Below are 12,266 nucleotides of genomic sequence, written 5' to 3'. Positions count from 1 at the left end.
CTGCCAGAAGGGAGGATTATCAGCTGAGAAATTAAAAGAAGAAATACTGTAAATTCTAGGGGTATTGCTATTTAAGGAGTATTGAAAGGACATCCACACAGGCAGTGCAGATGAGAGGAAGTTCCAATAATGGATGGCAACAACCGCAAGATTGGTTTTCCCAACTCATATTTTCAGTATTTTCTGTAGAAGTAACTTTTGCTCTTCTGGAAACCATCTGCAAGCTCTTGTGACTAAGCAAGAAGATCTAACTTAGTTTTCATATCTTGTCAGTACTTGCAGGGTAATCTAGATTAAGTATTTGTACACTGGGGTAGTTGGTACTTTAGCTTCTAAAAATAAATTAAAGCTGTAGTATATTTGAGACAAAGGCTGTAAGAATTCAGGTGTGTTGATATTGCTAATGAAAGGAAAAAATGGCAAGAATTCTGCACTCCTACACTGTGTGTAGTCATCTTGTTGCTGGTGCTGCGTGCACACTGCGGGCAAGCTGAGCTCAAGTCTTCCCAAAGAATTCCTGCCTCTAGTGAAGCTGGAGCTGCAGACTAGGAATTCTGCAGCTGCTCCAAGTAAATGCTCAGACAAAGCATGAACTTATCACTGTCCCAATTCTGCAACCCCCCACAAATCTTCCTTTCAGTGGGCTACTCCATTGAAGAGAGAGAACGGAGCTGAAGGTTTCTGGCAAGAGTGTGGGAACAGACGGCAGTTCTGACACCTGGGTAAGTGTCGACAGCATCAGAGAAATGTATGAAAAAGGAAATGCAACTACATTCTGGAGTTCTGGTAAACTGATCAATAATTTACATTTCAGACTTAACATTTCTGTGAGATGAACGTCGTCACCTCACTCTTCTTGGAAGCTCTGTTAGTCTAAATGGGGAACAGGTTTGACTTGGGATGAACCACAGTCTGATGCTTAATGGGAGCTGGGAGGGGTTCTCCAAATCTTACTGCTGTTGGTTCTCCTTTTTATTTCCCTATTCTCAACCACTGAACAGTTCCTAACAACTCTATTAACGAAATGACAGCTAGAAAATACGCGTGTCTGAAGTTGTTTTGTACATTCGGTGGTATTTAGTTCTACAGTACAAAAGTAAGCTTTCACTTTTTTATCTCTCCATCATTCTAAAGAAGGCAAGCAGCTTAGAAAGTAAGACTGTTGAACAGTAAATCTATAAAACCTGGCAGAGAGGCTGTCTGCGTGCCAGTCCAAGGAAGATGAAGGTTCTGAACTGGGTTTAACTTGTTATTGAATAAATTCCAAATTGACTGGGGTTCCTTTAAAATCATGACAGTTGATTCTGTAGGAAGGACTAAGTCTTTGTGGCTGGTTAATACATGAAACTCTGCTTCTGATCTCTTCAAGTTTTTCTTTTGATGGGAATACAGAATACACTGTTATGATTAATTTTATCTTCTGCAGGGTTTTCTGGCTTTGCTTGCTTGACCCTTCCTGACCTGTATTTGTCTTAGGTTTGTCTCTTAAGCTATACATGGCACAGCTTTTCTACCTGCTCTACTTGCTAGTTGCAGGTATTGATTTCTTTCTTTGTATTCTTAGTCTTAGATAGTGATACTTCAGTAACAGGATTCCCTGATTGTGCAGATTTGCAGTTGGAAAGCTTAATACAGGTAATATTTGATGTCTCTTCACTGTGCCCCAGTTTTACACCACAGAAAAGGGCACCACTCTAAAACCTGAAGGAGGGCATTTCCCTGGTTAGAGCCACCAGGGTCACTGCAAGAGCTTATAAAGGGACTGTAGAAGCCTCTAAGTTCTATGACCATGAATCAGCTGTGAAGGTCTGCAAAATCCCAAGAGTAATTTATGGTCAGAGAGGAACAAACAGAAGTTTAATGCCACCAGTGAGTAATACCCTTGAGAGGTGTGGCTGTGGTCGTGAGTGGGATACGCAAGATAAACATACCTGGAACAGTGCCTGAAGTGGCATTTGGGTCTGCAATGTGTTTCTTGTTTTAGAGGAGACAGGTTTTCTTACCTGTGTGGAGCCTGGAGTTTGGATACAGCTATCCATGATGGGAAGTCAGGGCTCCTGCAGAATGAGCGCAGCTCCTCCAGAGCTCTGATAGTTTCACTTTCACCTTGTTCTCGATACTCCTCTTCAGTAAGGTATTTAAACACCAATTTTTTTGATTTAAAAAGATGCTTCATTTTTCTAGAACAAAATTAAAATAATCAGTATTTATAAAGTCTTCTGGGATGTAATTATCTGCCCATTTTCTCTATACCTGCTATTAACATGCATTAGTCACCTCTACTCCTTTAAGAGAACAAGCTGCATTCTTACGTTTGAGGACAAGGTATGTAATGTTTGCTAACCTGTTTACCCTAGGTCTTAAGCAAAGCTGTAGAATTTCACATTATATTTAATGAGCTTCAGATGAGCTTTAGATCAGGTCCTTATTGTGTATGCATGGACTAAAATCTCACAGAATTAAAGAGATGGCTGCTTGCTCAGCCATTTTTAGGTGCAAAATGCAAAATGTGTCTGTGCAGAGACATGGGCTGAATCAAAACCCCGTCTGCATATGTTGCTTCAAAGACAAGCAATACTCTAAGCCTGTTGTGAGTTGTTCGTGTTGTTTACTAGATGGCTTCTCTTAAATCTTGCTTTGAATTACAAAACTGAGTAGTCTGAGGCCAAAATGTTTACAATCCGATGGTTTTTTAGCTGCTGCGTAGCAATGTATAATATAATCAGATATAAATTAGAAAGTGTGCCATGTTCTGTTTCTTTCTGTCAACGACTTTCAATTTAAATGTTGTGATGAGTTAAGATAAGCAAGGGCTGGATGCCCACAAAACTTTCAGCTCTGTATAAAAACACCTGCTCCAACATCAGCAGCATTCAGCCTTCCTCCTTATATCCTTTAAAGCAGAGAATTGTAGCTGTTGTTTAGGCCAAATGGTGAAGGATCTTGCTGGCTCAGTGAGATACACTGTTCTTAACAAGACATACTGCAAGACTCTTAAATTTTTTTGATATATTTGCTGCTCTGAACTGTGTATCTGGCATCATGGCCTCACAGTTTGGTGCTGTGGCTTAAGGATTTTGGAACAGAAAAATTTAAAAGCCATTAGCAATCTCCTGAGAGATTTGTAGAGCTGTATTTCTTCACAGAAGCATCAGTTCATGAAAACCAAAAAGAGAGAACCACATGAAGGTTAAACTACAGTGCTTCAGAGTACTGTAAAACTTCAAAGTAAAAGTGAACTTGTGGCCACATCATACTGATTCCAGAGTGTTCCGAACCTGCTTACAACAGGTGCTGATCTTACATGTTGCTTTTGAAACAGCTGTTGCTCCTCAGCTGCAGGCAAAAATTGGTCTACAACAAATGATAAATTCTACCTAAAATAAAAAAGCTTCAATTCAGGCCACACTTCAGCATGTAAAAAGAGAAGACAAGACTAAAGCAGTATGTTCTTCAAAACTAAACAGTGTGGATTAAAAAAAAAAAAAACAACAAAAAAACAACCCCAAATTATTTGGGTTTTATTATTTTGGTTATGCCAGTTCTAGCCTTTGCCTCTTCCTATTTCTCTGTGGTTCAGCAGAGTCCACAGTTATGGAACAGTCTGTACTAAAGACTCTGAAGCTGGATGCCATCCATCACTGAAGGTAAAAAACAGATGTCAATTGGCAGGGCTTTTTAGAATCTTTGAGCGTTGCACTTGTGCTAAAACATACTTCAAATTCAAGGATGAGCAAACACATTGTTCCTGTATTGCTACTGCAAACACTTAGCAAGTTAAGGTCTACCTACTGCAAGCAGTTCCTGTTCAATTCCACAATGTATATGGGCCTCTAGGAATACTGAGGAATATCTCCATAGTTCTGATAGATTGCTTCTATGAATGACAGGGAGAAAAACTAAAATCATGGAGAATACTATTTTGTGGACATATGATTTTAGTCTCTGTGAACTCTCTTCAACCTCCAAGGACTGTCACTTCTGAACAGCTGCATCCTTGGTGATGGGACACTGTTTTATCCCTAAGATTCCATATGAGTTCCCTGCAGCTTCTCTCACTGCACATCAAACCAAGACACTATTGCTGCAGTCTCATCAATCAAACAGAAATGTTCAGGTTGCCATATACCGTGGACTAGAAGGTGCTACATTTGTCCTTAAGAACACAGTCACACTTCTCCATTATCCACAGAACAAAACTCGTGATTAAAACTGCCAAGTGAAAAATAATTTCTGTGTCTCTGGACCTTAAACCTTTCCCATAGCAGTTTCACAATTGGCAAAATTCTGAACTAGTACTAGAAATTCCTAAACCATTATTGAATCTAGAGTTTTTTTCATGATCAGCTTCCAGTATTTCCTGGTTCTCCCAGGACTTGGACATTGACAAACAGACACAGACCTGGCAATATGACAGGCAGCACCCAGGGGGTAACACAGGCCTTTGGAGCAGAGGCTGACTGCTATGACTGCATATGCAACTTGAGGGATGGTGACACCAAAGTAGATCAGGACAAAGGCTGTTAATTGGAGCATCCATGTGAACAAGGTTATGCTGAGCTCCGTGGTCAGTGGCCCGTGCTGATAGCAAATGGCAAAGCTGGTAATCCCAACAGCCAGAAAATACCCTGTAGGAACAGAAAAGGACATGGAGAAAGAGATGCAAACTACCCCTATAAACTTTACTTTGCCTCTCAAAGCTTGCAGCTGTTGTGAAGTGTAGCCTGCTGATTCTTGTGTTGTCTTACAGACATGATGGTTTATGTGCTTTCTATTTCCAAAGTGTGCCAAGAGTTCACAAGGTTATCTCTGAACAGCTTTTAGCCAATGCTGTGTGCTGCACATTAATTCTCCTCACGTGACCATGTAGAGGCAGGTTGATCAATAGGTTTATCAGCCCCTGCAGCCACATCCCGTTCCCCGTGTGTGTACCCATTTCCCACATCCAGCAAACTGCAAACCAGAGGAGCTGCTCTTTTGCTCTTACAGGAAAAGTATGTAACAGCAAATCAGTGAGCAAATAATGCAAGCAAAATCTGCTCTTAGCACTAGTCCTCTGCATCAAAATCTTTATTTAATGATACAATGTGAGTAAACACTCATTTAAAGGGATTAGGAACCTTCAGAATGTTTCAACATCTATGGCTTAGGAGAAAATAGAACTCTATAAATGAGTCACTTGATTTTCTTTTTTTATGGGCAGGTATTCATCTGACCACTAAATTAAACCAAAATCTGCAGCATATTTCTTGGTAATTTTCTTACCCAACAGGTAGTTTTTGTGTTCAGACCATAACCACTCTATATTCTCTTTGAAGTAGTAAATAAAATAGAGAGAGACCATCCAGGAGCCACTCATTAAAATCCAGAAGGTGCTGTGCTAGAAATTAAAAATAAAATAAAATAAGTTAAAAAAACTTCATAAAAAAAAATTCAAGCCAGATTCAGGACTCTTGTTTCCAAAGGAACTCACAGACAAAAACAGATGTGAAATTCTTTAGACCTACAGGGTTTGAAACTTCCACTGCAGAGTCCTCTGCATGCTACAAAAAACCATTATCAGTTCCAAGCAGAGCAACTGCATCCCTGTATTTGTGCATCATGTCCCAGTGTCACAGTATAACCCTACAAACATGTGTTCCCAATTAAAGTATCTCAGCAATATTATGGGAATGCACAGGCTTTATAAAACTAAAGGAAAATTTCACATCTGCCGTACAATGAATTGTCTTTGGTGAATGTAAGAAAATCCATCTCAGTTGCCACTGTATTTTTATTTAGATTGATTCACAGATTCAAAGGTAAACTTAGCTCCAGTTCAATAAAAATAATTTATATTTCAGAATGAACTCTTCTTGTACATCACCAACCAACACCTGCTCAGTTTAAACTCAGGAGGGTTTAAACTAAATAGAACTTGACTCTGACCTAACTCTATTTACTTGATTCAATCCTGCAGTCATTTCAGTGCAGTTACCTGGCCACAAAACCAGAACAAGGTCAGAATCTGGCTCTGTACTGTCTTATTTCTTGTATTATGATGATTACTATTATTTTGTTTTATAAATGTAGATTTACCCTTGGAATAAACCTTTTAAGTGTCAACAGGACAAAGACTAGCAGAGCAAGAACACCCAGTATTATTCCAGAAAGGTAAAAGAAGTTGGCACTCCTGTAAAGAGAACAAGAGAGAATATGGTGAGAAGTATCATTTGTAATTGGTTAAGATGCCAACATTTGTAAAAACAGCGGTGATCTTCAATAAGAACTTAAATCAGCTGTAAGTTAGAGTTATATGGTAAACAGGCCATGTTGTTACAGGTTAAGAGACTGTGCTGGGTTTTTTTAAAGCATATGCTACTTCTGATTGCATTGACCTTCTAGTCTCTAGTACACAGAAGAAAATGAAATAACCAATATGGTTCGGTACTGCAAGAGAAGATTTCTTTTAATTTAAAATGCAGAAAACCCTCCACAAACCCACAAGTTTTCTTTTCCTAAGCATATGCATTTATAAATTCCATTTTCTTTATTCAGAGTTAATGCTATAAAACCTACTGCTGCTCTGCTTGTTTTAGAGGTGCCTCCTGACAATTATTTTGTGACTCACTTTGCTTTAAAGCTGTGGGCACATGTTTTGCTGTAACAACTGAGTATCCTCCCTTACGTGCTATGAAAAATGTGCATCAGAAGAAAGGCTGGCACAAAGGTGGGGGCAGAAGATGTCCCAGATGACTTCATCCTAAATATTTCCCCCCAAGGAAAGGCATCATTAATAATCAGTATTATTTATTAATAAATCAGTATTATTATATTCAGCTCTCCTCAGTGGTCTACAAAAAGGAAAAAGGACTTTTCTGATCCATACACTTGCCCACTGAGGATTGATTGTCCTGGTGTCCCCAGTGCAGGAAGCCTGGATACAGAAACCCTAACACAGCTTATTGATAAACAGAGTTAGGCACTCCAAGATACGTTACAATCTGTCCAAACACAAATGGAATGAGGAAGTTTTAAATATATATTCAGTTCCTTATTTCACTTTCCCAAAGAACTGCCTCTTTAGCTTAGCAAACAGACCAAAGATGCACAGACTTTGGGAAAGAAGGTCAAAAGTAGCCAGTACTCACCTGCTCAGGCTGTTTGCAAAATGGAACAGAAAAATTCCAGCTACAAACAAAAACAAGAGCTTTCCATCTAGCACTAAAAAAGGGGGAAAGAAATAGAAATTGACTTTAGACTAATTCAATCTGAAATGCTGATTATATAAAATATCAACAGAAAAGTCCCAAGCTTCTTATAGAAGAGATGGTACATGCAGTAGCACTGGCAATACCAAGCAATCTGTAATCTAAACTCAAAGATTTGGTACTTACTTTCTCTTTTCACCCTCACAAGGTATGGTTCAATTTTGAAGGGTTGTATTTTGAAACAAACATCCTCTCCATATTGTTTTATTCTCAGGAAAGTTTCTGTAGATGTCTCTGGCTTCCAGAGGATTTGAACAGCACATGCAACAAAGTCAAAAACAGTTTCTGAATTCTGACAGTTGTTTTTTTCTGAAATAGGCTCAAACCGGAACTTTTCTCTGCTGGTAACTTTTATCTAGAAACAAAGAACAGAATACACAGAAAAGCAGCTCAGAATCACTGTGGGGTCTTGTGAACTATACTGCATATCAGCCATTCACGTGGAAATGAAAAACAATCTTAATTGTCTAGTATTGGTTATTTATATTATGCAAAGATTAATTGTTTACAGTTAATCTCCTTACAAGGTAATTCAGAGGACTCACTGGCAGCAAAGTTCAGTGGAGGCACCTCAACCCATCCAAAAGCAGAGTGGGTTTGGTTTTACTGTGACACTTGCCCACACAAATTTCCAACAAAGCCACTAATATCTGACTGACCACAGTTTGTTTTGTGAATGTTCATACGTCTCCTCCTTCCCCTCCTGAACTGTAACAAATTTGACTTGCTATTCTTTATAATGCAATCTTCTTGTTGGGGACATAAGAGGGATGAGGAAAATTAAAGCTAGCATAACCAGAAATTTAAATAGAAGCACATTCCTGTTGGGTATTCTGGGGTTTTTTTACTGGTTCCCAGTGCCCTCCCCCACCAAACTGGTAAAAGATTTTGACCATCTTCTAAGTTGAGGTGATTTTCCTGAGGACTCTGATACATTCATCAGGGCCTACTAGTCAACAAAGACCCATCTGCAAAAAAAGTGATGCCATGGGTAATAAACCAGGCTCATACTGGGAAAGGAGACAATGTGTCAGCAAGCAATTTGTTGTGGAAAAAATCTGAACTTCCTGCTTTTACACATTGACTCCAGGAACGTTTGTGTGACTAAGGGGGGTTTTACCACCTGGAGCCTGCTACCATTCATAAAAACACCTGCAATATGTTCCTGAAGAAAACAGTCCTGGGAACAGACAAAGAGATGTTCCACTTTCTTATACCTGAAAGAAAAGTCCTCCAACACAGACAAAATGAAACAGTTTCCTGTTTGTCTGGAGACATACTTCTCAGGAAAGAAAAAGAACCATGGAGATGATTAGCTCATTCCTTTAGCTGTTACTGCGTCCACTCTTGAAGGGATTTTTATTTGCTTCAAACTGATCTCTAAATGTGTGTCTTCTAAGATGACCCTCTGCTATTCAGGAGAACAAACACACTGCTGCTGTTGTTTGTTCATTAGTCACAATCTAAGTAGTCTTTGGCTCTCACACTTTGGTGCACTGTGGTGAGAGAGCCACAGAACTGCGTGCAGTCCTCAGATTTGGAAGCTCCATAAAGGCAGCTGGTGATAAGCAAAAGCATTTGTTACAGAGGCTAACAGTGATCCATAAAAAAGATATGTGAGAAAATAATACACAATCCTAAATTAATGTTTTTGTGGCACCATCATACTCCAAGCCAGAGACCAAACCTCACTGCATCCCAACTGGAGGCTCATAATGCTGCATTTTCATCATGGTCCCAACTATTTAATTCCATAGAGATGCTACCCTGATCTTGCTAACTGGCCACATGGTTTGCTGGAAAAAGCTCACATGAGAAGTACTGACTGACCCCCAGAACAGCTTCTCACCTGGATAGTCGACCACAGGTACTGCAAGTGAATGGTTCTGTTTTGCACATAGCAGTAACAGTTTTCATCCTGCTTCTGAATGACATCCATTTCATGCAATAAGCTGCAGTTTTTACCTGGGGGGAGCAAAAAAGTTAATTTTAGGCATGTGTCAAATACAACTGTCTAATTTTAGTCCATTTCATTGTTGTAAATGCCGACAAAAACGCGTCCAATATGATTTAGATGGAAATTCAAATTGGACTTTTAATCAAGTCATTTAGGCTCCAAAGTAAACTGCAACACCTTTGGGAAAAAAATAACCAGGGTGGTATTTTTAAAAAATGTAATCCAGAAAAGCTTGGCTTCAGCATCAGTGTTTTGATGGCACTGGAATAGGGCCTCTGGGCCAAATTCACTGCTGGCATGAGTGGGTGTAACTCCACCAGAGTTCCCTGTACCAGTGGTGAATGCAAATGTGGGAGTCTGAGCAGGTAAACAGACTTATATATTAACACAGTCATTTAGCACATGACACGGCTGCTGATCACAAAAGTCATACTCCTCTCCCTCGGAAATGTTTCTGATGTTAAATCACACAACTCTTCTTTTTACAACATTTTTCTCCTGTTCTAGTCCAGCCATGACATGTAATAAGGGAACTGCACTGACAGCTCATCATAAATCGTTGGATTAGAGATGTGAATTGTTCTAACCCTCCTGAAACCTTAGTGAGCCCCTGTGATCTTCACAATTAAGATTGCACTTCTAAGCAGAAATGGACCTAAAAGATTAATGGAGCAAAGTTTCAGATACATTCTGATCTATATACATGTGTAAAATATACCCTACAGTGCATTACCACACTGTTTCAAGAACATAATTAAAGAGAAGCATAGAGGAAATAATTACACATTCAAACAGAGGGACTCATCTAGCTTACTGAATAGAAAATGTAGGTCTCAGCCAAGCTCAGTAATAACTGCTAACATGCTGTCATGCACTCAGAGCAGCAAAACGGGTATATGCAATCTCAATCCAGACAAGGAGATGCTGTTTGCAGGTAAAAACCTGCTGTGTCTCTATAAGGAAGATGAAATTAAGCTAAATTATATTTTAACAAATTTAGTTAAGCAAATGAAAAATACTCTGTGGATGTTCTTACTTAGGTTTATTATAGTTCTTACTTAGGTTTATTATAGCATTACAGAATTATTGTCCATACATGATCCTACTAAATTGGTTTAACTATAAAATTTGGGCATTTTTTCTTGTGGAAAAATAACCCATTGGATGAATTTTCATCCATGGCAAATCCAGTGGGAGGGAGCACAACCACTCAGACAAGCACTGGCTGTACCTTTAGACAGGCACTTTCACAAAAGTCATCGCACAATGCTGCAAAAGGATTATTTGTCACTGATGTGCTGCTGAGTGACTGACGCAGCAAGGAGGTGAGGTTGGGCACTACCCAGGCCTAAAACCAGGATAATCCAGTAACAGGAAATGGCAGGGCCAAAACACAGCCCAGGGAGTCCACACCTTCCCTGAAGGGCATCTTAGGATTTCCTGCCACTATGGATAAAGTACCCATCCCTGTCAAAGGCAATGTCATCCACATACAAGGCTAGCAAGGATATTCTAACTACGCAAAGTTTTAAGGCATTTTTCTTGAGAAAAATCAGCTACTTGAGATATTGCATCAGCTCAACAGAATGAAGCAATGAAGTTCCAAAAGGAGAGATGCTGCTGTACAGGTATCTCTGAGGTGGTGCTGGGTTTAGCTATTGGGAGCACACACAAGTAGAGTATCTCTCAAATTCTGAGACTGCAAACAAAGAAATTCGAAATTATGAGCCATCAGCATCTGCTGCAGAATCCGGAGGATGCCCGAGACTCGAGAACGTCAATGCAAGGAGGAAGCCGGTTCTCGAGTTCCTTATTGCTACTACAACCGAGCACAGCCTTTAGGGGTTTGCCTGCCCTCAAGTGTGTTAATTAAAGATCTGTTCTACACCCGATTCCCCTAGCCCGAGCTCCTGAGGAAGCCGGAGGGAGTCGCACACCCAGAGGAGCTCCAGGCCCCGCCGCTGGAGCGGGAGGGACACGCCCGCCCTTGTGCACCGCGGTGCCTTTGTCCCTGCGGGCTCGCCCGGGCCGGCTCCCAGCGGCCCCGCGCTCCCGGCCGGGCGCGGGCCGTGCTGCGGGCCCGGACTGCGACGGGAGAACGGGGGGCACGGCACAGCGCCCCGGGCCGCACGGCACAGCGCCCCGGGCCGCCCGGCAGAGCGCCCCGGGCCGCGGCTGCCCCGGCTCCGCCGAGCTGCCGGCCGGGCAGCGCCATGTTGGGCGGCAGCGGGGCCCCGAGGCATTGGGAGCGGAGCGCGTCCCTGTTCCCGAGGGGACGGGGCTGAGGAACCCCCGGCCTGTGAGCACCCGCCCTGCCCCGGGCCGGGGGGACGGGCAGTACCTGCTGGCGGCGCCTCCCCGCTGCCCGCGGCCGCCCCGGGCAGCGCCAGCCGGACGAGCAGCAGGAGCAGCCCCGGCCCCGGGCGGGCCCGCGGGCGCTGCCGGCGGCGGGCCGGCCCCGCCGGACCCATGCGGCCGCCGCCGCTCCAGGCTCGGCCCTCGCGGCCGGCGAAGGGCGGGGCAGGGGCGGCGCGGCCCCGCTGCCCGCTCCCCCCGCGGGGCCGGGGCTGCAGCCGAGGCACCCGGCGCTGGTGCGGGAGCAGCCGAGCGGGGGCTGAGGGTGACGGCCCGGCCTCGGCCCCTCTCCCGGCTGCCGTGGGTTGAGAGGGTGCGCTTGGAAAGGAGGAAGAAAAGCATCGAGCGCCGCTCAGCCCAAAGCGTGCCCTCGGATTGTGATCCCCTCAGAGCGAGAGCCTTGGCCGCCCAGTGAAGGTGTAAAGCAGTTCCAAACCACAGGTGGACAGCTTGTGACACCTGCAGACCTCAGCCCAGGCGGTCACCCAGCTGGACGGGAGACAGGGCATGTTGTCCTCCTCACACACCCGCTCCCAGCCCCAGGGAGGGGCCGAGCCCGTCTCCAGGGTGCCGGCAAGCGGCGCTGGCTGGGCCGGACACTGAGCCAGCCACGCATCACTCACAGCCCCTGTCCGCCCAGAGGACCGCCTGGACGAAGTGTTAGACGTTGTGACGGAGGTGAACATCCACAGCTATTCTGGATT

The 12,266-nt window shown here is 43.0% G+C and overlaps 1 protein-coding gene across 6 annotated transcripts in view; it reads right to left on the bottom strand.

Moving 5' to 3' along the window:
* NEMP2 (nuclear envelope integral membrane protein 2) overlaps nucleotides 1–11,832 on the bottom strand; it is a 39,480-nt gene extending 27,648 nt beyond the window's left edge. For 5 of the 6 annotated variants that reach the window (XM_072931594.1, XM_072931596.1, XM_072931595.1 and 2 more), the window contains exons 1-8: nucleotides 11,549–11,832; nucleotides 9,100–9,215; nucleotides 7,377–7,605; nucleotides 7,131–7,203; nucleotides 6,079–6,172; nucleotides 5,266–5,380; nucleotides 4,403–4,628; nucleotides 2,004–2,180 (exon numbers count right to left, since the gene is read on the bottom strand). In XM_072931594.1, coding sequence (XP_072787695.1) covers nucleotides 2,004–2,180; nucleotides 4,403–4,628; nucleotides 5,266–5,380; nucleotides 6,079–6,172; nucleotides 7,131–7,203; nucleotides 7,377–7,605; nucleotides 9,100–9,215; nucleotides 11,549–11,678 — 1,160 coding nt within the window. In that variant the 5' untranslated portion in view covers nucleotides 11,679–11,832. The remainder of the gene's footprint in view (nucleotides 1–2,003; nucleotides 2,181–4,402; nucleotides 4,629–5,265; nucleotides 5,381–6,078; nucleotides 6,173–7,130; nucleotides 7,204–7,376; nucleotides 7,606–9,099; nucleotides 9,216–11,548) is intronic. The other variant, XM_030277841.4, reaches the window with a different exon arrangement.
* Between the last annotated feature and the right edge of the window lie 434 nt (nucleotides 11,833–12,266).

This window comes from Taeniopygia guttata, chromosome 7, assembly GCF_048771995.1.
Source record: "Taeniopygia guttata chromosome 7, bTaeGut7.mat, whole genome shotgun sequence".
NCBI lineage: Eukaryota > Metazoa > Chordata > Aves > Passeriformes > Estrildidae > Taeniopygia > Taeniopygia guttata.
This window is presented reverse-complemented; position numbering and strand designations above follow the sequence as displayed.